Here is a 26,021-nt window from a genome sequence, read left to right as displayed (position 1 = left end):
AATGTTCCCAATTTGTATGTAGGGTCAGATAACTCCGTCATTTCTTAGTATGCGAAAATTTTTCACTGTGAAAGCAGTGATACATTGTTTATCAAGAAATGCTACAAATTCTTTTTTTCATCATTTTTAAGATTCTTCCTTTTTCCACTTGAATCGTGAACAGCTCTTAAACAAGTGTCCATTGCTTGTCTTGGCGACAGGGAAAGGCCTCTTATTAAATGCTGTTCAGCTCAAGGGTCTCACGTGACTTGTCTATCTATTTTTAAAAGAATTTCACTCGCACGGAGATTAATGTCTTCGTCCCACTCTGTATGCAAGGCATATCAGAGCTGACAGCAGCCTAGATAAGCTGGAAGACATCCAATCCACCTGTCTTTCTGATCTAAATTAGATGAACGAATTGGCTAATTTTTTGCCGTATATCATAAGTAATTTTTTTTTCATATGCAAATGTTCAAATAAGTGTGTGCTTATTTGCGATATTTTCTGGATATTTTAACTCGATAATTCTCAACCTATTAAGGAGGCAACATATTTGTCCTATCGAATTGTGTTTTGAAGTATAATAGTAACTTTATTGATTTAGTTTTTTGAGTTTATTAATAAGTATTAATAATTAAGTTTTTGACACTCGAATATGTTATCGAACAAAGAGGCCGAGGGAGGATTTGAAAACTTCAAACAAAATTATTGAAATTTTCACATTCAAATAAAAAGTTATTTATTTAAGAGAAAAAGCTTTATGTATTTAAAGGACCAATAAAATTAGTTGTCTAATGCTATGACAACTTAATTAGGTCAGGAGCAAATTTTGTAAAAAAAAAAGGCAAATTTAAAAATAGATTTTTATTTTATTTTTAAAATTTAAACGAAATTTTTCAAATTTTTCTTAATTGCAAGATGCACGGACAGAAGTTTACATTAATATCTGCATCTTATTTCAGAATTAATTGTGTGACACATATGGATACATGGTGGTTGCTTTTTTGGATATTCAATTCATTAACTTCAAAGTATAAAATTACTTTTATGCTCTCTTTTTTTCACATTTTGATACTTTTTATGACATTTCAACAGCATTGATCAGTAACGAAAGTGGTGAAACGGGTAACGACAAACCATTAAGATAAATTAAAAGTGTTGATGACTGTAAAAAAAACTGAGAAACAAGCGACAGTAACTTTAAATATAAACCAATGGAAATATTTTCCTGTCACTTTTTCTTGTAAATTGCCAAAATATGATAGTTTTATGCTTACTTTTGTTCTATAGGGAAAAAATCGAATGTTTGTCCTAGAGTAATGCCTTTTCGGGCAGAAGGAGTCGCTCGAAAATTTGAGAAACTCTGTTTTCTGTGTGACGGCCGCTTATCAAAATTCACTTGAATTATTCTTATCATTTTTATTTTCTCGTAAAGTATTGTTATCATCAAATATTCGAATTCAAATTTTCACGATTATCCATATTTCAGACCATTTTAACTCCGAGCACGATAACTCATAAAAATGTTTAGGCACACTAATGATATCTGTTCTCTAGACTCGAAATCAACTTTCTTAATTTTTGTCAAATTTCAAACAAAATTCATTCAAAAAAAATCTGGCTGATCAAATACAAATTTACATGATAACTATAAAATGGAAAGAGATAATTGATTATAATTTAGTACAAAGATCTAGCATCTGAAATGCAGATTCTTGTCAAATTTTGAAATGAATCTATCTGTTTGACAATCTGATTTTCTGTACTTTCCCATGTATTGTTCCATTGCAGGGGAAAGCTTCGAAAATTCATTCTCTGTTTTCTTAGCTGTACTAAGAAATACGAAATGTCTATGTGCGGGAATCAATTAACCATACACGTGGTTTTCGCGACCTTGCCTAAGTCCACACTATTATACAGAAGCTGAGGGGAAGGGGGTAGTATCTTCATTAAAGAATACGAGAGAAAGTTTCGAGCAGATCACCCCATCTTATTTTTACTACTAGAGCGTATACTGGATTTCAAAATGCACTTGACGTGTCATATCTGATGCTATGATCACATGAGTTTGAATTAAGTGATGTTTACTATAATATTCTTATACTCAGTATCTGAAAATTGAAGATATTTCTTTTTTAATCATTGCAGATTCGTGAACGTGAATCGTGGTGTCCCTCCCTTGAAGCGAGCGAGGACGGATCTGCTGGGCCCCCGACCTTCGCTGCCCAGATTCACGGACAAGGAACAGGCATCCATCGACGCCCTCTACAACAATGGTGAGTAACAAAATATGGCTATACATGCCTTACAGAGAAGGCATTTATCTCTTCTTTAAATGAGAGATATTGAATTCTGTCGAAAATTCTGCAATATTTTTGGAAGATTATCTTTACTAATGTTAGAACTTTTAAAGAGTAGACTTCCTATTATAATTTTTCTGGTGATATGTCTTAGGGAAACGCTCTTTAGAATTTTCCAAAACTCAACAGATTCCCCCGTTAAAAATTTATGTTTAAAGTTTTGCTTATGTCATTTGATGAATATAGTAATTAGAGTAGTTTATTCTACTTCTATTGGAGGGGAATATATTTTTTGTACAAGAGGATGGGGATCATAGAAGGATCATTCGAGCTGAAAAGGAGGGGAAATAGCGGAGGTTGAGGCTTAAAATATCCATTTCCCCGTAACTGTCTTTCAGTTGATGGCAGAAAAAACAATTGTCTTTTTATTGAAAACATTTTGAAAAAGCAGTTGCTTTAAAGTTATAAATTGAAAAATTATTTTCAGCCCATGATTTCATGCATTTTTACCTATAAATGAGACACCATTTTGTTGAAAAATTCTCATCAGTTGCACTCATAATAGGATAGTACTAATTCATTTAAACTAGAAATTCGGGGTATAAAAAAATTCAACTCTGTGATTACTTAACCGCCCTGATGCGATCGCGTAATTCTACACTAATACGTCTTTTTGAGATGCAGGGTATAAAGCTGCTTATCTTCTTGGGAGATAAATGTCTGCTTTTCGTGCTTGACAAAGTTTTTGTTTGTCGGATAGCTTCAAGTGAAAACCAACAAAAGTACGTTTGTACTAATGTAAACTTTTAAAATAAGAATTTAAAATGATTTTTTTCAGTAATTTGTTTATTTATTAAAATTTTTATTGATTCGAATATAAGTTAAAGTGTAAGAATACCATAGATAAATTTTAGGAAATAAATTTAAACAGATACTTGAGAATAGAAACTTAAAATCAGTTTTACTCATATATCACTGAATCATATAAATATTTAATTAATTAATATTTTAGTTTAATATTTTAATTTTTTAATTAATAATATAATATTATTATTTATTATTTAATATTTTAATATTTTAATTAATTAATATTTTAATTTAATATTTTAATTAATTATCAATATCAATCAAATCACTAATATATCAATTTTGTTTTCACTGAATAACAAAACTTTTCGTCATTCAGTGCAATTTTTTTATTGCAATCTTTCGAAATAACTTTAAGGCCCCGTTTCGTCTTTTCTTTTTATAATGTTCCGTTACAGACAGTTAAACTCATATTTCAGACAGTGCTCTTTAAACGGATTATTTCCTCGCTAGAATCTATCAGAAATATTGGCATCACTTGCATTCAAACTGCAACCATTTTGTAAAGAGGGCGAGACAGAATCAATATTGGTTGAAATAACACGCCAGTGACAAACTTTATCTGCAACTGAGCCATTTTTCCGGGAGTGGTGACTCTTTGGGAACTAATTATTCCAATATCTCTCGTACCGTTAACAAATATTTGCATACCTAGTAACTATACACACCTAACCTAATTGAATTGCAATAGCCCGTTGAGGCGCAACTTCCAGGGCGAAAATTAACTTAATTCTTCAACCGTGCACGGCCGCGGTATCTGAAACTTTTCAGGCACATAGCATATCAACACGCCTGGAGCGAAGTCCCTGTCTCCAGCCTATCTGTCTCAAGTATGCCATTTATTAATTAATGCATCATATTAATGAAACTTGTTAAAAGCAAGAAAGTTTTATACTGGTTGTTTTATTTAGTTTTCTAATTTATTCTTTATATTGTTTCTTTTTACTTTTTCGCGTACACCGCATTATGTATTGCAATATTATTGTAATCGCCTAAGACTTTGAAGTTCAGATTTATATGTATTTTTAGGTATTAGACTTCCTAGAGTCAAAAAGACCCATTTTTACTTTCTAGTATATGTACAATTAAGAAAGTACATGAACCGTAAAAAAATAACGAATCTCTATATTTTTGGCCTTTCTGGCATCCAAAAAGCACATTTTTGGAAAATGTGTCCATCTTTTTGTCTGTCTGTGACGAAGATAACTCAAAAACGTTTTGAGCTAGATCTATCTAAAAATTTAAAAACCTTTCAAACCAATGCAAGAACAGCGTTCGCTTGAAATCTTATCAAATCGCGTGTTGATGTTCCCGGGCGAAATCAAAGTGTTGCCAAATGGCGATTAATAAATTCGGCCTGATTTTGCGTCCACGTAATATATATATATATATATATATATATATATATATATATATATATATATATATATATATATATATATAGATTATTATAATATGAATATCGAAGTGTAGCCAGTTTAATAGATTAGAAAATTTGCAAAATATCCACGTCATTTGTAATATAAAGAAAAATGCATATATTTATCTGGCATTCTGTCCCAAAAATTACTTTTAAACGGCTAACAATAAAAACATGCAATTTGCACTTGTCTTTCTGCGATCCATTTCTACCAGTTTCAATTTTCAAAAGCAGTTATTTCTTAAAAATTAAAAAAATATATACATTTTATGTGTTTTAAAAGTTTTGCTATTATAAAATACATTAATTATTTATTACGTCAGATAAATTACATCGCAAATAAGCACTTTAATTGCAAACAAATTAAATTGCAAATGCAGCATTTATAGAATTCTGACAAACAGCCAACTGTTATCAAATTACATTACAAATACAAAATTTTAATAAAATAATATCAAAAATACAACATCATTATCAATGCTAAATAATAAAATAAAAAAAATATTACATTTTTCTTTATTGTCGTGAACTATAATAATAACCAACTGATGTAATAAATACTCTTAAAATATTCATTTAAACTGATTTATTTAGTTGTTAATTATAATAATAATTATTATTAATGATAATCCATCAATCCCATTTATTATAACATCACCATTTCTCTAATTCAGCAATTTATAATCATAACAAATCAGTGACTGAAAGAAATTATAGTGATGTATATTGTAAAATATATATTCACTAATTATGTATTCCAGTTTATTAGAGAAACAAATATAAACATTTAACAAATTAGTTAGAATTTATATTATTATTTTATCAAGCCTATAACTTTTGACTTGACTAGCATCGGCACTAAAAGGCATGCCCCATGTTTGAAAGGAGAACATTTATTTCAGATTATGTACCGTTGGTCTCAAGCGTTGCAAATCTGCATACTATATCCGTTTCTCTATCTACGCACAGAATAGTCTGAATTAAACATTTGCATACTGGCTCAACTTTATGGAAGGAATTACCAATGCATACATTATGTATTACATTATACATCAAAAGCTTTTGTCATTCATATTCAGTATGGAGAAAATTTATATTCAGGCGTTTAAATTTTGAATTCGCTAGACTTGGGAAAATGCATTTTATGTGTTTGGAGATACCATCTAGGGCATTATTAAAGTAAAGCGATGCCGTTTTGGGGTAGTTAAAGCAAACATACAATTAAACTCTTTGGGCATCGATACAGTAACCATAATTGACATAATTACATTTCGATATACAAGAAAAATTCTCTAAAATTTTTCGTACACCAGAAATTTAGTAAAGGATTTTGGTCGAGATTATAGTTTCTAAAATATTAATAAGTTATGAAACATTTTCTGACATTGAAGGTTGGTTATATATTTGAAAGAAGGGGGGGGGAGGGAAGAGATCAATAATTCATGATGTATTTATCAACCATTTATTAAGTTTTTTGAAAAGAAATAAGCATTCAATAGAGATGTTTTTCATTCTTTCCTATCGAACTTACCTCGACAGAAGTCAAGTTCGTGTGAATTCAAAGTTGCAGGTATCTGATTAGGTATTCGTGCTTCGAATATTTCCTAACTGCAACAATATCGTAAAATTTTTTGTAATAATAATAGGGGTAATATTATATATAATTAGAAGAAGTGCATTGATTCTTTAATTACATTTTTTATAATATATGAACATTTTATTTGGATGTCATTCACATTATTTTAACCATATTAAAGAAAAACTATCTTCTGAAACTGTATTCTCATGTTTTAAAATTTTTCTTTGGTTTATCTTCTTATCGTGCGTTAAATTGTGTGTTAAATTGGCCCAATTTAGTAGGCCAATCTACACAAATAACTGGGTATTTAGAAAACGAAAATTGGCTCTGTGAATTAAAAGAAAGTTGCCTGAGAGGGAATGAATTGTCTAATTGATAATTATCCTTCTAATGATCAATAATGTTAATAGGACATAAATTTCTTAATAGAAATTAAGTGCTCTTGAAAGCTTCTTTTTAGCTCCTTGAAAAGTCAGTTACACACTGCAACTGACATTGGATGTATTTTTGTCCATTACACTTGCATCTTAAAGGATTTTTGATTGCATGTTTCGATTGTTGGCAACCGTTTTGAAGTTGAAAAATTCCTCTCTGCAAGCTAGAAAGTAAAGGTAGATTTTTTACATCTGAGCTACTATTTTGAAACATAAATTGTTGATATTTGACAAAGTCAAAATTAGAGTGTGAAAATCACTTTTCGGTCCCTAACTTCTAAAATATTGCAGTTATAGAGAAACTTTAAATACTGAAGTTGTTCGTCTTAATAAAGCGCTAATGTGGCTAATTGGATATTTTTCTATCTTCAATATAACAAAATTTATAGAACAATTAAAATTCCCACCCACCACAACGATTTCCTTCCTCTTTGAGTTAGATGGGCCATTTACGAACTTGTTCGATGTTAGATTTTTACATTTTTAACAACATACTCCAAGACAGTTAAAATCCAAACAGAATTACTATCCGTTGTTCGTTTCGCTATATGTATGTATGTATGTATATAACCCTGAAATTTAGTCAGGAGAATTACTTAATAGATAGTCTTCCTAAAGGAATCTACCTAATTGCACATTTAGAAAATAAAAGTTAGTTCGGGTAATTACTAGAAATTAGTTGCCTGATAGGCAATGAAATATCTAAGTGGCAATTATTGTTCCAATGGCCAATAGTGTCAATAGAGCATAGATATTTTAAAAGCAATCAAATGGTATTAAAACTTTCTTTTAGCTGCTCACAAAGTCAGTTATACACTGTAACTTACACTGGATGCATGTTTCTCTTGCTGCCATCTCTTTTAAAGTTAAAAATTTCAAACCGCTTACTGTTTCTCACAATTTTGATTTTTAAAAAATCTTTAAAAAAATTCAATGAAATATTGATACCGTATGACAAATCCTCCACAATGAACCTAATCGAATTTCAGAAAGGTTTTTTTATAGTCTCTTCCTAATGAATATGCATTGTAAATAGCTGTTGATACATCATAAACAGTCACTTTGAAGACATTTGATGAAAATGTAACTATGACATCTACCTCATAATATTAAATTTACTTTATGACGATTGAGTATGTTTCTCCCGATCTACCCCCATCACCCCTCTGACATTCAGAGAAGTGAAGAGGTACCTTTTCGCGTTCTCACATTGCCTAGTGGTCACGTGCAAAATGCTTTTCGATACTCCGTGGACCGCGATGCCTCGATTACTGCCAAGTTAGGAAAGGCGCAGTTAGGTTAATAGGAAATATCGATCAGGTGTCCCCACGTGCGTGGGCGGAGACACTACCTTTCCTCGGGTTTAGGGAATGAAAGGCTAATCGTTAAATTGTTGCCGCCGATTTGCTTCTTCATTTGCCATAGTGCCCTCGTTTTCAATTCGGTTGCTGCCCACAAGATGTTTTAAATTATCCGCCCACCTTAAAACCCATTTTTGATAGAAAATTGCAATTTTTTTTATTAAAAAAATATTTTATCTGAAAGTCTGTTCTTTCATTTTCTCAATTTATTGTTTTCTGTTTAGGATAATTAGAAACGAAATTAAAGGCATTTAAATATGACAGCTGAATATGGAAGTATAAGCAATTCTATAAATAAACATATTTCATTATTTTTATTTAGATTATTTAAAAAATATTGTTTTTTCTTATTTTCCTTTTTTCCGCCATATATTTGATATTGCTATAAAATATTTTCAGTATGAATTCCGCAGTTTTTTAAGACATTTTTAAGACGTTAAATAATTCTGAATCACTAAAGCGCCTTTGATTTTCCACTCTTGATGTTAGAATAAACGCATGGAAATACATTTAAAATCGTACTTATGAAAAATGTAAAATTATAACTGGATCTTCAGGTTAATTAACGTACATAATCAAATGAAAAAAAATATTGACGAAATATCTAATATATCTGCTGGTACCATTTGAGTAGCAAATAACAATACATACCAATTAAAGTTGATATAAAAGAAAAAGAAAAAAATATCTGAAACATAAAATTAAAAAAAATGAATAATTTTTAAGATAAAGAAGATTGCCTACAGATCTAGGAAGATTTTAAAAATATCTTTTTCTTTATCTCCTTAAAAATTGAAAATACTTTAAATCCATTTCTCCTTAAATGAGATGAAATGAAATAAAAATTTTTGAAATGGAAAAAAAGAAATGAGAAAATGAAATTTTCCCCCCAAAACTTTTAATTTCCCCAACTTAGTTAATAAAATACGATTTAAATATCAGCCTGAAGTTTGATGTTCATTTGGTTTATATTACATTTTCATAAATTTGGTAATGCAGATTTTTTGCGAAAAAAAAAATTCCAAACAAAAACTATGATTTTACACTAAAGCTCTTGTAATTTGAAAATGATTTTGAATTATTCCTGAACTTATGCTTCTAGCCAATATACTATATACGTATATCAAAGGATATACGATCTCGGTCGTTATTTTTTTATTAGGAATGTTTCAAAAAAAACTGAGGGAAAAATGTATCAAGATTTTTCAAATATTTTTAAAAATTAAATTATGTTGCTTGTTTCTTATGGCACTTAGACAAATCCGCTGTTACAAAGACAGCGATTTAAGCCGATAGGGGGCACGTCTCTATTATAAATTAAATTATAAAATATTTTTGTACGATTTATTATGTTTTTGCATAAATATCATATGAAAACTTAAAAAAAATGTAACTTAAAATGTAGTAATTTAAGAAAGATGACTCTAAGCGTAATGAATTATCTTAAACTGCATTTCATTAGAGTCATTATATACCAGAATATATTTAAGTCTTCTTTGATTTAAAAGAAAATACATGTTTTTTAACTTTTCTGTAAAAAAAGGCATGAAAAGAGAAAGTATTATAATTGTCAGCAGACTCGAACTCGAGATTTTGACAAATCTCTTCGTTTCGTATCTCCATGAGTCCGAAAATCTCCTTTTATGAATTTATTTGCCCCTGAACAAGATAATCCAAAAACATTTAATTAAAAGAATATAATATGATATGTTGTATCTGTAATAAATTTATAAATTTCTATCAAATTTTGAACGAAATTCATTCACAGAAAGTCTGATCTGTAATAAATTTATAAATTTCTATCAAAATTTGAACGAAATTCATTCACAGAGAGTCTGATATGTAATAAATTTATAAATTTCTATCAAATTTTGAACGAAGTTCATTCACAGAGAGTCTGATATGTAATAAATTTATAAATTTCTATCAAAATTTGAACGAAATTCATTCACAGAGAGTCTGATCTGTAATAAATTTATAAATTTCTATCAAATTTTGAACGAAATTCATTCACAGAAAGTCTAATCTGTAATAAATTTATAAATTTCTATCAAAATTTGAACGAAATTCATTCACAGAGAGTCTGATCTGTAATAAATTTATAAATTTCTATCAAATTTTGAACGAAGTTCATTCACAGAGAGTCTGATCTGTAATAAATTTATAAATTTCTATCAAATTTTGAACGAAATTCTTTCACAGAGAATCTGGCTGTCTGAATGCCTTTCTGAGTACAACGGAACACAATAACTGCAAAACGTAAACAGCCAGATGGATACAATTTGGTACATAGAATTAAATTCTAAAACATAGAGGTTTATCAAATTTTGAGCCAATTGCACCAAACTCTTGATCAATTATCGTTCTGTGTGTCGCTTGCATGTAAACGCAATAATTCAAAAATTCAGAGACGTAGATAAATAAAATTTAGTATGATAGCGTTTTACTGTGATACCAGTTCTTTGTCAAATTTTAGTTTCAATCGGAAGACAAAAAGACATCCACAAAGTATACTCGCTTTTCTACAATTTACTGAAAAGCACTCATTCCTCATATTCCGAAGTCAGAAAACAAACAATTGAATACTCGTAGCATTCAAGGCTTTGTTCAATGTCGGTAAATTTATACTTGATGAGGAAGGATGATGATGTCGCGTCCGCGTTACCACAGAAAGGGGGGTGCAGTAGCTTCTGAGGGTAAAGACCCCTGAGCACCCGAGGGCAGAAGTCTGACTTCTAGCTCATTTGAAGATGAAACTAACACATTCGCTTGCACAACCCCTTTTTACAGGGGGGCACATTCACACACCTCACAGATAGAACACAGATGAAGAACAACCATGCCCGAACCGGGATTCGAACCTGGGACGCCCAGATCACGGGGAAGATGCGCTACCCCTATGCAAGGACGACGGCATGAGGAAGAATAATACATTTATTAGGTAGAAGGGGGGGATTTTGAGAGACTACACCCACTAGCTTTCTATTCAAATGGTTTTCGCCATTTGTATGTGTTCCCGCAAAAGAGCGAAAATTAACTTATCAGCAGATTGGACAAGTTAGATAGATCCATTAAAATACGGGAAATTGTTTTATTGCTCACAAAAGCGTTACTTTGCTCATCATCCTCTGGGACATCATTTGAAAATGAAATAAAATATTTGCTCGAACAAAGACAATGATTTTGCACGCTTAAATTAATATTCAGGTAACAGAATGATTGCATATTATTGATTGAAAATGTGTTATGTTTTTTTATCTATATATAGCAATGCAGCTTTATAGAATTAGCAAACTATAATTAAAATACAGTAACAAACATTAAAAAAGAATAGTATTTATTTACATTTTAATTTGGTATAATAATCTGTATCTTGGAAGTGAAAAAATAATAGGCCGTGATGAAATACAAAGCATTTATTTATTTTTCTCATAATAGCGTATCATTTATTTTTCATATTTTTTATTTATTATATTTTCTCATATTTGTTGTTTAATACAGTCTAAAGATTGGTAATACTTGGAATTCCAAATTCTTTTGCTTTTTGTGATAAGTAAAGAAATTTTAGGAAACGAATGGAAAAGGAGAAAATAGATGATGGACGTTATTTGTTTATTTTTATGGCCATTGGGTCTACTTGCTCATTTTCAAATTGTGGCAAGATCGCCCACTTTCGATCACTTGTCAATATTATCTCACCAGGTTTTTCTCAATAAATCCTCATGATGAATATGGTGAAATTATAAATCTTATTTTTGACATTTAACTTATTTTTAGAGAAAAGAATATTTTCTCTCCTTCTGTATTTTATAATAATATAGTAAAGTTTTTTTTATTTATTTTTTAAAAATATATAAGACGTTTTTATTTCATTTATTTAAAAAATTACCTAATCCAATTCTTTAACACTCAGTCCTTAATTATAATAAGCTGACATTTTTGAGCTTACAGAATAATTTTCAACTAATTTGAATAGTATGTGTTTGACTTCATAATTTTATTTTAAGAAATGCAATTAATTTCTGAGAAATAAAAGTTTATGAAAAGCTTTATTATTAATACAGGTGTGTGTATGCGTGTGTGTGCCTGTTTTATAGAACTATTATAAATTTCTTACGTTTCTGTGCATTATTATAAGAATACCGATTTTTCCTGGTATTTTTGTCTGAATTAGTAAAAAGGTTTCATCCAATGTTAAAAACTGCCCCCGCCTTACCATCTGTAACATTGCTTCTATGCGCAGTTAATATCCTGGTAAGAAAGAGAGTTTTACAGATAACTCTGATGGATACTGCATCAATGCAAACATAACGGCTATTTTGACGATTTGGCGATGAATTTGGTGATTTTAGTGACAAAAATGGAGGACACAGAAAATTCGAGAATTCTGTTTCCGACTTTGTCCAAGAAATTCGATCTCCTATCACACGAGTAATAAAAGAAAGCGGAGTCAATAGTTGAAACGAGAGAGGTAGTAATTGAGCAAAGTTTCTCTTTGAAATGCTGATCTCAAATGATCTTTGCATTGTTGTAGTTGTTTAACAGATATTTGCTATATGTGTGCTGGTACTGAATGCAAATACTGTTCTTGTGTACGCTTCGGCTATATTTTTCTATTGAGTATTCTTATTTCCGGGTAGAATAAAACCACATAATTTCGTCACCACAATTTCATGTAAAATAAAGCGTAAATTTTTCACTGAAAACAACGGAATTCTTAATTCAATATATCATTAATTTTAAAATTTTTGAAACAAGATTCGATTATTATTAATATAAATTAAAATAAAATTTGTTAGATAGATACTTTTTCTTTCTTATTAATATTATGAGTAATTTCTGGCAGCAAAAATAAAACTGAAATAATCAGTGGAATTTTTTAAGTATTTTTGAAATTATTCGTTCATGTTTCAAAATTTCTTATTAAAATTTAATTTCGCCTTTTTACGCATACAGAAAATTTTTTGAACATCCAAGTTTAATTGCAAATGTTTAATACAAGAACATATTTTTAAAACACCCTGAACTTCACAATATTTAAACCTTTGTAACATCAGACAACAAACATTCAGTGTTCCAAATTTTATACATATTTCTTGGTCTATTCGTCTATAGAAGAATCCTTAAATAGAAATTTGACAAATGCGTGCTCTACTGAATGTGTAAAAGTAAGAAGAGGATAATGTTTGCTGATCTTTACTGTACACATGCAGCTTTACTCAAAAATATAAGTATATTCGACTGGATCTTAAAAGCTAAAAGCTGCTTATTGATTCACTTCTTAAACCTGCGAGCAAGTCTTCATTCGATAATGAATTCCATAAAGTAAATGGGAAAAAATAGTTGGCAGTACACTTTGACTTTCTGGTCTATTTACTACTGTATAAGAATTTCACTTTGAACCTGTGATCAAAACTTATTTTGGTTGCAATGCAATCAGACTGTCTAGATATGTATCAACACCTTCATGTTTTTGAAAAGTCTGTTTAAATTTAATTTTCTAGAAAATAATATTTCTCTCTAGCTATTTTATTATTACTTACTGATTATTGTAATCTTGTTATTTTTTGCAATCAATTATAAAAAAAAATTATTTTTATACCATTTCAAAATCTGTTGAAGTTTCTGTTTAAAAATGCACATTATACAGTGTAAAGATAATGCTATAAAATATATGATTTAATTCTACAGAACAAACTTGCACACAAATAAATGCTTTTAAAATTTTGGGGGAAATGATAAAGTACTTGCAAAAATAATTATAATATTTAAAAATTTTTAATTCCTTTCAATGTGGATGTTATTAGATGTTTGTAAAACGTGTTTCCTCCAAAAAAGATTATAAATTTTAAAAAATGATGCAGTTTTGTGCAAAGGAAGAACAATGGAATAAAATACTTTCGGGAGATATAAATTAAAATGGCACATTTCCATATTTTTATTATAAATATAATTAATATGGAAATATTATACTTTGTTTTTTTAGCAACATCGATATCTATTAATGTGAAAAAAAATATTGCGTACATAATAAATAGTTTGTTGTAGAATAAGCAGGTAACTGCTTAACTCAACAATTAACCATACATCTTGCTGAAAGCAGCTTGGATGCATGTTAATAAGGATTTGTAATATTATGTCCCCACGTAGTTAATGTCATCGTAAAGAAGATAAGTTTTACATATATTTTAATGTGTAAACATGCCAACCATTCAAATACTGAATGGTTAGCATATGACCTTCCGGCTTTGGTGATAAATTTGGCAACCATTTGGCTGCAAAAATGAATGTTCCAGGAAAGAACCGGAATTTGGCGGTAACTCGATTAGGAGCAAAGATGCAAATTTAACGATATCTTGTGGAAACTTATTTGCTCTGTTATGAAAATTATAAAAACCGAAATTGCTGAAGTTAGTCAGTCAGAAGGTGGAAGCAGTCATTATCCGTTGTATCGTGATTCATTGTTTGCTACGTGTACTATCTTGCGTCTTCTTCTTCCATGTGTTGTTACCTGTGTTTCATCTTTTCGTGTAAAGTATTGTTATCCGTTATTTTGCCTGTTGGACTTTTCACCACACATCAACAGGACCGATTTTTTCCGCTACATTATCATTATTGTGTGTCGTGTTTTGAGTTTACCTTTGCAGAACAGTAAAGTTTATTGAATCATTTTTACATATTTCTGTTTGATTAATTAGACTCAAGTATTTTTACAAATCTATATTTATTATACATAGATTGGTATTCAGCTCTCACTGTCTAGTTTTTTCTGCTTTTGGTTCGCATACATTAAAATGGATAATTTATCAATCGCCGAAATAAAAAAAAAATGCATACATATCAGCATATTATGAATGTTCTTTATAAAATTTAACCATCTTCTTTGTTAATTTTGTGAGTTATTGCCTACTTGTACTCACAAATAAACTGTCATTATCCTACAGATCCGACTGAGCTGTCATAAAAGCTGATATTGATCTTCATTTTCAGAGATATAATAGTATTTCAAATCCGATTCATATAACTGACTGTGTATCTGAGTTACCCAGGATGTACAGAATGTTGCACTATATTGTACATTATTATATTACTCAATATTGTACAATATTGTTTCATATCATACAATATATGTGTACTGCTGGGGTGTCGTATTCATATATATTCGAATTAGCAAACAAAAAGATTTTAGCACGCAGATTTTCGTAGAAAATTTACCATTCTTTTATCTGACTTGACAATTTTTGATTTACCATGTTTGATGACAAATCAACGCACCAAATAATAATTTTTTTTTTCTATTTAGGAAAATCTAAAACTATTCCAATTTTTGACGAATGTAAAATTTTTTCTTTGTGTTTCTTCTATACCAAAAATGCAGGTATTTTCATTTTCTTAAACAAAATAGGTTATATTTTAGCACACCAGCAATCCGTATACTCATAGCAAAAAATGTGTTTTTATGTTGGTATCGACGCCACATTTCATAAATAACTCAAAACTCCCACGGTTACTCCATAAATCAACAGCTCAATAAGAGGTATATAAAAAAGATACGATCCATTTTCTACGTACAAATTCTCAATACAGCTACTGGAAAAATGAAGTCGATATAAATTGCTCGGGAAGTGGGACAATGTCCGTATTAAACAAGTGGCTTATCGTAAGAATTCCCCCTCTTTGCCATTGATAAACACCAGCTTTCCTTTGAGCTAAGATTTCTCTGAATTATGAATGATCACCTCCAGAGTCCCGAACAGGGGAGGGAGGGGGTCATTGCCGATGCCCCCATCTTACCAACGATTAATGACCACTGTAATCGATTTACATAAAATCGATTCTGACAGCGCTGCTTCTTCCTAGAAAGGGTGTCTTTTCTCAAGCGAGTAGATATCCGAGAAGAGGCTAACGATAAATATGAAGTTTGGGAGAAGAAGAAGAAATAAAAAAGAGGTATTTTTTGAGCAAGTATTTTTTTTTCTTACGGGACAGTATTGAAATTGAATACGATAAATAGTTTGGAAGAAGGAAGTTGTGTGATGTGAGGATACATTTCAAGTTTTCTTTTTCATGATATGGTTCATATATCACGATGCATTGCTTGAACGATTCATGAGTTATGAGTTTGGAAAGGAAAAAAAGAAACTTCTAGAAGTGAATAGGTATATTTTTATGTTTTATTTCTCCCGATTGGTGATTATGGCTTTAGAAAACAATGAAAACCATTCATTTATTTTGTTTTTACAAAAGATACGCTTTCTTTCTATGCATATTAAACATTATGACATATCGAAGAGTTAGATATAATAGATATAGTAATATGCAGTAAGTATGCATCTATTTTACGTCATAAACACTTTGATTAATAAGTTTAAACATTTCTATTAACTGTTATTTTCACTCTTTTGCATTATTTTATGACGATAACCGGTGGTTTTCCCATTAAATTGATATATGAGAGGCATCATTTGTGTAAGTGAAAAATTGATTCGTGAATACATAATCGCAGATGCCGAGTTTCTTTTTTGGTCGAAGGAACTGCTGTCTCTAAAACTTAGAAATAGTAAACAAAATGTTTTAATATATGAGGTGTTTTTGTATTATTTAATAATAATTAAAAAAATTATTAACATTTAAATTTTAAAGATTATTTAATAATATTTCATAGAAAAGAACTAAAATATTCTCAATATTCTTCTTGCATCTGAAATTGAAAGAGATACTGATCTCTGTTTCAGTAATAGGCTCATAACATCTTTGATGCCTTTAACTGAATTATAATGAGACCAATCTCAAATAAATTAAATGGATAATCTTAAATTAGTTTTAATTTCAAAATATTTTTTTCATTTGCCCTGTGTGTTTGCATATACACAAAAGCATGAGTGCATGAAATAACAAAAAATTAATTCTTATTATATAATTTTTTTCTGTAATTGTTTTGCATTTATTAAAATCTCTAAAGTTACGCAGTTATTTTTAGAAATTGTTGAAAAGCAAGTTGTCACATTACTTTCTTTAAAATTTAAACTAACAACTTAACAATCCTTTTAAGAGAATTATTCGAACAGAATTAGACATCAAAGTATATTAAATAATTTACTACATAATGGAAATATCAAATTAAGCAGAGTGCCCAAATGTAATGTGTTATAACAAAATCGTTGTTGTTGTTGCTAATCTCCATGGTCTGACTTAGTCAGACCAAATCCAAAAATCCGTTGACAAGAAGAAAGTCAAAAACGAGGGAGGGAGAAGAATAAATTTCTCCCCCAAGAAGTCCTAAACAGTCCAGAATATGTTCAGCAGAGCCCGGATGCTGGCAGCATTTCGGGCAAAGAGGGTAAAATTTTTCACCCTGAGAAAAGAAAAGACATTTAAGGTGGCCACTGGCAAGGCGCGACAGGCAAGTGTTGGTTTTTCTATCCCAAGGAAGAATTAAGGACTGGCCCGGCTTATTGGCTCTATACCAATCATGAGTAGGGGGAACCATCCAATTCTTCTTATTTAGAAATTTCGCCTGAGAGAACAGTTCTAAGTATGTGAGCTCAGCAGAAGATGAAGTCGCGAGGCTGCTTCCTTTCTTTGCACGCCTGTCTGCTATTTCGTTACCAAGTAGAACCACATGAGATGGGATCCACTGGAAATGAATATCATGTTGAAGTGAAATCAGCTTCAACTTCTGAAGAATAGACAAACTTGCTTTATCTCAAACATAGGTCCAATTGTTAAGGTGTTCCATTGAGCTGCGGCTATCAGTAAGAATCCAAAGATTCTTATAATTATTTTCGGGTAAAATGGTCTTAAGTCCCTCTAACAAAATCGTAAAATTTAACATTGAAAACTGAAGAATACAAAAAGGAGCTAAATAATCTTTTACTTAGATAATTTTCTTTGTCGATCATGAGACAGGTTAACAAGTTTAATGATAAAAGCAATACAATTTAAAAAAAATTATACATACTATGTTAGGCTATTTACTTAGGAGAGAAGATAATTTTTTTAGATTCATTTCATACGAAAACTTTTTTTTCCAGCAATGGTTTCCAATGCCTCTTACAAAAAAACTGCTTCTAATACTTACTTTATCATTCATAGATTTAACAAATTTTTAAGATATTTTTATTTATGTGAAAACGAAGCTCATTGAGTTTAGGGAAACTTAGGAAATGGTTTTTAAATTCTTGCATCACCTTTAATGTCATCACCTGAATGAAAGTTGAAATATTTTTCACAGTAATAATCGAACTAAGTGAATGCTGCATGTTTTGATTTATGCTCTCACAGTAGTTTTATTTTAAAAGGTTCACTACTTTACTTAGTTTCAAATATATTTTGAACTCTCATTCCTCGTCTTTTTTTATAGACATTTCAAATTTTTTCTATTCCCTTTCTAAATAGACTTTATTTTTATTTTCTTATAGACCTTATATTTACAATATGACTGAAAAAAGGAGGAGCCGGTTTAGAAATTGACTTTCATATGAAAGACATAGAAACATACAAAATAGCCTTGGATAGAGGAAAATTCAAAGTTTTATTTTAAGTATTCGGAAATTCCTGTTCAAGCGGCGCTGATATTTGCCCACGAAAAAATGTTTTGATTTCTACATTACGCAAAGAGTGATTTGATTGTTAGAATTCAATGTATTTCGTTGTAAGTTAAAAAAATCTGTCTTCTCCTAAACAGAATTAGAGTTGATAATAAGAAATTCGTAAAAGATGTTTGCATCTGCAAACGGAAAAAAGCATTCGTTATACTCACACGCCATGTGAAAATATTGAGTGTATTCAGCTTTTTTAATTTACTTAACTTTAGAAAACATAGCTTTATTCGTAAGGGTGCGTAAAACTATCTGCAACTCTTCAAAATCTGCTAGATCGAATTGTTACAGATGTGATTCAATAACCAGAAAGCAGCTGCTTCACGTGTGATAAATTTGGACTTTCGATTCGATGTTTCTCAAATTACAAATAAAACATATTGAATTCATAAAATAAAAATGTGAACTTTTCACTGGCCAATAAGGTATTGTATGTGTCTCTATCTATGCAACATTAAGAGTAAATGTAGCCGGCTTCCTGGCATAGGGGTAACGCGTCTTCCCCGTGATCTAAGCGTCCCGGGTTCGAGTCCCGGTTTGGCCATGGTTGTTCTTCCGTTGTTCTATCTGTGAGATATGTGAATGTACCCTCATGTTAAAAGGGGTTGTGCAAGCGAATGAGTGATGCGTGAGTAGCTAAGTCGTACTCTTGGCTCTAGTTAGCGCTACTATAAAAACAAGAGACGCTCCCCCTCCGGCTTAAAATCGTTGTCTTCGAACAGCGGGCTTGTTCATGGCAAATGCCATAAGAAACAACAACAACAGAGTAAATATCTCCAATATGCTTATAGTTATTCCATGTAATAGACATTGTATTATCTTTTGTAGACCTTGTTACTTATCGTTATATTTTATAATTTTATATAACAGACCTTAATAACTCTTTATATTCTCTTGATTAATTCTCTTATTCTTATTTATTTCTCTTCTTGATAAGTATTATTTTATGTTTCAGCGTACTTAGATAAATTAAAATCATTAGAAACAATTGCCGACGATTAGAAACATTGGTACCAATGTTTCTATAAATGGTGGCTTTATAATTGTTGGATCATAGGTCAAGACCCTTAGGACTATAGACCTCAAACAATGTGCCAGTCCTACTATCATATAACTGTCCCATGCCAAAGGTATTGGTAATTTAGAAGTAGCGGTTTCAAGGCGGAGGAATGTAAAATATTTTAATTTAGAAATTCTAGGTAACTGGGTACTCCTGCACTTAATTCCCCAAACTTTAGTTTCCATTTGAATCAAATCAGATTTTGAAATATGACAACTGAGTCTCTTCTACAGCAACCATGATAGTGACGAAATAACCTAGATATATTCGACATATTGACTGTTATTACGATATGTTTGGCATTGAACGTATTAATGAATACACTAAGATATAGAATTAAGAGGTTTATTTCGTCATTGTTGACTTAATTCAATTCAACAGGCAGTAAAAACTGATACAATGTTCGTACAATATTCTTGGAGCAATTTATTTTCATAGATCATATCCAGATTTTTTTTTTTTGGGGGGGGGGGGTTATGTAATATTTTGTATTTAAGAATAATAAATTGTAAGAATAATAAAATGTTATTTTAAATATAATTTATCTGTTTAATTATTGCTGATTTCATTTTATTGAATCTTATACAATACAAAAATTTGAAGAAAGCAATTTGGAGAGATTTTTAGCATCCACCCACCCCCTTTTTTTTGTATTTTTCGTCTGCTATGTAGAATGTAGAATCTATCTTTCTGCAGTAAAAGTTTTCAAGAGACTTCTGAAGTGAAGAGAAAAAGAGACGCTACTTGTAACTTTCTTCCCAGTAAATGCCAGTGAATTGTTGAAAAAAAGTAGAGGTTTCTATAAAAGGATTTTTTTTCAGTGCAAATTTTTTTCTACTTATTGATGTAAAAAGCAGAAAATGAGTATAGTAAGTGACTATTTAGAAAGATTATAACCAGATTGTATTGAGAATACTCCATAATGCAATAATTATTAACCATTAAACTCCTGGAATATAAATGAATGCTTATTTTCAAAGCTAATTCGAAGCAGAACAGATCTATTTTGAAACGGTTCTCTTGTTTTTGAAACATGGCCAATGATTACTACCTCCCTTTCCAAACTTTCTCTCTGGCCTATTATAAAGACTTTTGAGGAAAAACCTCATATTTAATATGCATTAGTTCCTCTTATTCATGGCGTGGGGAATTGAACATATGGCGCAAAACACATGATAAAAATTTGAATTTTCAAATAAAATTTATTTAATCATATCATAATTTTAGAATAAAATATATTTAATCATAGAATTATATTATAATCAGCGACTCCTTAATTTGAATTTCGTGTAAAAAATAATATTTTCATTAAACAAGGAAACTAAAAAGATATAGTAAAAGATTGGATCTTCTTGAGCAACCTGCTTCATTCTTCGGTTAGCTAAAAGTCTTTTTCTCTGGTGAGTTCGCTGAATCGATAATCCAATACATATTCTAACAGAATCATGTAAATGAACAGAAAAATCAATGACTGCTTAGCCTCTCAAAGAACACATCGCCAGTTTTACGACTAAATCGTTCACTGTGCCGAAATATGAATATCATCAAAAGAGTCAGTTCAGAGAGATGAAAAGCTTTTCAAGTTGAGTATATTTGGCTTTGGTATCTATCTTATCAAGACAAAATAAATTCTCTATTATTTATTTTCCCCTTCATTTTAGACTTGCCTCATTCCAGATGATCAGGACATTTTTTTTTTTTTTAGTTTTTAATAGCAAATGAGTTTAAAGAATTGCAAATTTACATAGGATCATAGATTAAAATGTTAATTCTGTTATGCTTTATGTGGCACGTAAAAACTTTAAATTAATAAACCCTACCTAATGCAAGATCAAATAATGAATTTTTTCTATATACCACTGAAGAGAAATGCAGGACAATCTCAATGCCTTTCCCCAATTACTAATATATATATATATATATATATATATATATATATATATATATATATATATATATATATATATATATATATATATTATGAAACCAGTGGATGGTCTCTCTAAAACTTTCTCACAGACTCTCTAATAAGTTTTTCATGCCAGAGAACGCCTTAAATGACATTGGCGTCCAGCAGTTACAAAATATTAACTTTTGGTGTGAACTTTTTTTATTGAATCTACCGAATCATCCATGGCGATTTTTTTTGACGATTACACCTTGCCATGCGGTTAATAACCTCCGAAAATAAAATTTGGACTTCAGACACATTTTTCTCAATAGATTGAAGATTTTACACAAAACTTCACATGTAATCACAAACTCCCATTCCTAATTTAATATAATTAAATCATTACGTTTTTGAATTATTGTGTTAACATATTTCTGAAAGTACAGACCGACAGACAATCAACCTTTTGTTGGTTTTGTCTTAACTTTTGACAGATTCTATACTACAGATGTTAAATCTGTGTGACGAAACATATACAGTGAAAGTCAAAAGAAAGTAAACACCAACTTTTCATGTATAAAATGCTTTATTTCAAATGCATTATTGACTTATAATGTAAAACAAATACTTAAAATTAAATGTTCATTTAATTAGAATTTAACAGCTTATAAATGTTAAGCTAAAACAAAATACAAAAAGAAATAGCTCAATTTAAACAAATGTCTAGCCAACTTTCTGAGTCAAAAAAAAGTAAACAGATAACTCTGATAGCAAAATAGAATGAAAAAAATTAGCAATTAATACTTTGTTTACTTTCCTTTAGATTTTATTACAGCTTTTAACCTTCTAGGCATAGATGCTACCAATTTTTTCGTCAGTTCGATCGGGATTTTCTGCCATTCTTCCAAGATAGTTTTTTTCAATTCTTCTTTATTTGAAACCGTTCTTTGGCGTACTTTTTAATCTAAATATGCCCATAAATGTTCAATGGGGTTGAGGTCTGGAGACTGCGGAGGATGGTCTAAAGTCTTGGGTGTCCGATATAGTAACCATTCTTTTACAATTTTAGATGTGTGTTTTGGATCGTTGTCATGCTGGAAGATCCAAGTTCGTGACAGTCCTAATTTCTCAACACTGGGGCCAACATTTTCTTTTAAAATATTTAAGTAGCCTTTTTTATCCATCGTAGATTCGATAAATACCAAATTTCCGACCCCTGCTGCCGCCATACATCCCCGGACCATAATAGAGCCACCCCCATGTTTAATTGTTTTAACTGTACATTTATCATCAAATTCTTCGTTCTTCGATCGCCATATTTTCGACTGCTTTTTAGGGGCCAAAATTTCAAATTTTTTTTCATCACTAAATAAAATATTATTCCAAAAATTTAAATCATTTTTTTCGTACTTCCTAGCAAAATTCAGGCGCTTATTTTGATTTGTTTTCGATATGAATGGCTTTTTACGCGGTATCCTACCATGTAACCCATGATCATTAAGAGTTCTTCTTATAGTACTTGCGCTTACTGATTTTCCTGATGTCTGAGATACATTTTGCGCTATCTTTACAGCACTTTCAGCTGGATTTTGTTTTATCTCTCGTACTACAGTTCTAACTTCTGCATCAGTAAGTCTTCTTGGTCTTCCTGTTCTTTCAAAATCCTTAATCTGCTTATACTTCGTATATTTGTCAATGATTTTTTTGACCGTGCAATGATTCCTTTGGACAATTTGTCCTATTTCACGTAATGATTTTCCGTTTTTCTTCAAATTTATTATTATTTTTCTCGTTTCTAGTGATGTTTGTTTCCCCATATCCAGTTTTCTAAAAATGTTCCAGAAAATTTCAGAAATTAACAGAAGAGCGAAATGTACATCAAGAATTCACTTTTGTTTAAGATTCTGTGAAAAAAAAGTGGTGGCACTTACAAAATTGATAACGTTATAGTGAAAGACTTGTCAGTGTTTACTTTTTTTTGACGCTCAAAAATGGGTGTATTTTTTGATTAAGCGGCTTATTTCTTCTTGTAATTACAATTTGTTTAATATTTATAACGATTTAAATATTTTAATATTAATTATTTAACTATGCAATATTAATTTATGTTACAAGTCAATAATATATTTGCTATATATTGTTTCACACATGAAAAATTAGTGTTTACTTTTTTTTGACTCGCACTGTATATGTAACCCTTTTCGTTTTGTGGTTATCATGTTACTTTATATTCGAACAGTTGTGCACACTGACTTCCTCTGAACAGATTTCCCTCAAAATTTGATAGAAATCTGCAATTTTGGTGTAAAGACTGTATAAAAAATTCCAAATGTATAGCTAAAAGCGTTTTTTAGTTATCTTTGTCACAGACAGAGAGGCAGGCAGACGGATATTTTCTAAAAATTTGTTTTTCAGCAGGACGAGGAGACTCTAAAACGTGGAGATTCGTAAAAATGTCGAGTTCGAATTTCTTTTACTTTCTCTATAATACTTATACGAGAAAGTAAAAAACTGTTTTATTTTGACATAGGGTTTTTCAATATATTGTAAAGACGATTATAATTTTTTAATAAAACCACTTGCGTCAGTAATATTCAGTGTTAACAATCTTGGTAATTCTTACAATGTAAAAATTCAGTATTCCAATTCTCGATATGTATTGTATCTCATCTCGGTTGTAGATATAGCGTTTGGAAACCTAACTCGTATCTGTATGAATATCTTCAGCTGATATTGCAAACACTCTATTCTTTGTTTAACTCCGAAACTGGCAATGAGAAACAATGATTGGTTTTAATTCGTGGAATTAAAAAGCACTTGTAACTTTTTTCCTTCTTTGGCGCCATTTTGGTAACAGTCCAATTTAAAAATTATTATTTCTGTTAGGCTATATTATGGGCTAAATTAAAATAAATTAACGAACACGAATATTCTATTTTTAAAATCTTACTATGAAATTTTTTGCATATGTCATTTTATTCAATGGTTCTTTCATAATAGAGTTTTGTAATTGGGGAATATTTAATGACTTCTCTGTATATTCTTAGGTCTAATCAGAACACGATATCGGAAATCAATGAATAACAAGGTTAAATTTCTAAGAAATAATACATTATTATTTGAATTCGAATTATATTAAAAAGTAAAAATTTTACATTTCATTACACTCGCTGCATTCCCAATTTCAGAGCCATATGGTTCTTTTCTAGAATGAATGCGGAAAAGTGACAAATCATTAAAATAAAAAAGAATTAAGATTTAAAAAGCGTTTCGATAACTAAAAGAAATGCATGATTCTAATTATTGACTATAAAAATGAAACAACACACAAAAATCACAGTAAACTACTGAAAATAAACCATGACAGTACTAGAAAATTATTTTTTTAATAACACTTAACTTGTCTGTAATAAATGTTATCAATCAATTGCGTTCAATTTGCTGATGCTATAATTTCAAAAATGATCAAACACAAGAGAATTCTCTCCAAATATCTGCCATCTCCATTAAAGTTAAGGTAAAAACGAAGTACGAAATAATCAGGATTGGAGGTCCTGCACATCAATCACTGATGGAATTTTTGCGCATTCTTGGCTGATAAATGCGAATCGTGGAATTTTGTCGATATACCGCATCTTCCAAATAGGAAGAAATCGTGATGATTAAAATTCCGGAGTATGGCGGTCAAACTTTATCCTTGCTGTGGTGAATTAGAAGTCAACTAAAATGTAGTTTCCAATCATTCCAGGAAAATGAAAACATAATCATTTCGATAAATCGTTGCCCAACCTTGCATATAAATTAAGCTATTACGAATAAATCGTCTGAGACCATAAAGATGGTCGCAAAAAAAGATAAGATTTTAGTGTACCAACTTAGGTCAATATCCATTTTGATTAATTCAACAATCTCTAAAATAATAAATAAAGTCATGCCTTTTTTTTAATATAATTGTCCATTCATTTCCTATTTTTCATAAAATCCACAAAGAGTGATTCAAAACTGTTTTAAAATGATTTAGAGTTTTCTAAGTCACCTGTTGAGCATCTGATGATATATTAAAGCCTGCTTACTTTAAAATTAATAATTTTAATTCATTGATTGCTTAATAAAATCTCCCGATTGATTATATTACCACTAAGCACCTTAATAATAAAATTAAATAAACTTTTGAAAATTGTTATCATCACTCATTCATTTTTATTAACACTAGAATTAAGGTATGAGTTAATACTATCGTAAATGCGAATTTGTACTTTAGGCGCATTTTTCTCAATTGATTGAAACAAAAACTTAACGAAAAATACACTTGTAGTCACAAGATCCCATACCAAATTTGATAAATTTAAGTCACTGCGTTTTTGTATCATTGCGTTTACTTATTTTTAAAAGTACCGACCGACAAATAGTCCATCCGTTGGTAAATTTAGCTCAAAACTTTACAAGAGTTACGAAATGTTAATTTTTGGCATGAATTTAGCATTTTTACTAAATCTCTCTTGTCATCTTTGGTCAGCTATTTGGCG

At 30.2% G+C, this 26,021-nt stretch overlaps 1 protein-coding gene across 9 annotated transcripts in view; it reads left to right on the top strand.

Annotated features, from left to right (window-relative positions):
- Nucleotides 1-26,021, top strand: part of LOC129964467 (uncharacterized) — a 441,580-nt gene that overhangs the window by 393,155 nt on the left and 22,404 nt on the right. For all 9 annotated transcript variants that reach the window (XM_056079101.1, XM_056079105.1, XM_056079106.1 and 6 more), the window contains one exon: nt 2,131-2,258. In XM_056079101.1, coding sequence (XP_055935076.1) covers nt 2,131-2,258 — 128 coding nt within the window. The remainder of the gene's footprint in view (nt 1-2,130; nt 2,259-26,021) is intronic.

This window comes from Argiope bruennichi, chromosome 1, assembly GCF_947563725.1.
Source record: "Argiope bruennichi chromosome 1, qqArgBrue1.1, whole genome shotgun sequence".
Lineage (NCBI taxonomy): Eukaryota > Metazoa > Arthropoda > Arachnida > Araneae > Araneidae > Argiope > Argiope bruennichi.
The sequence above is the reverse complement of the archived record's forward strand: the minus strand, read 5'-3'. Positions and strand labels throughout refer to the sequence as shown.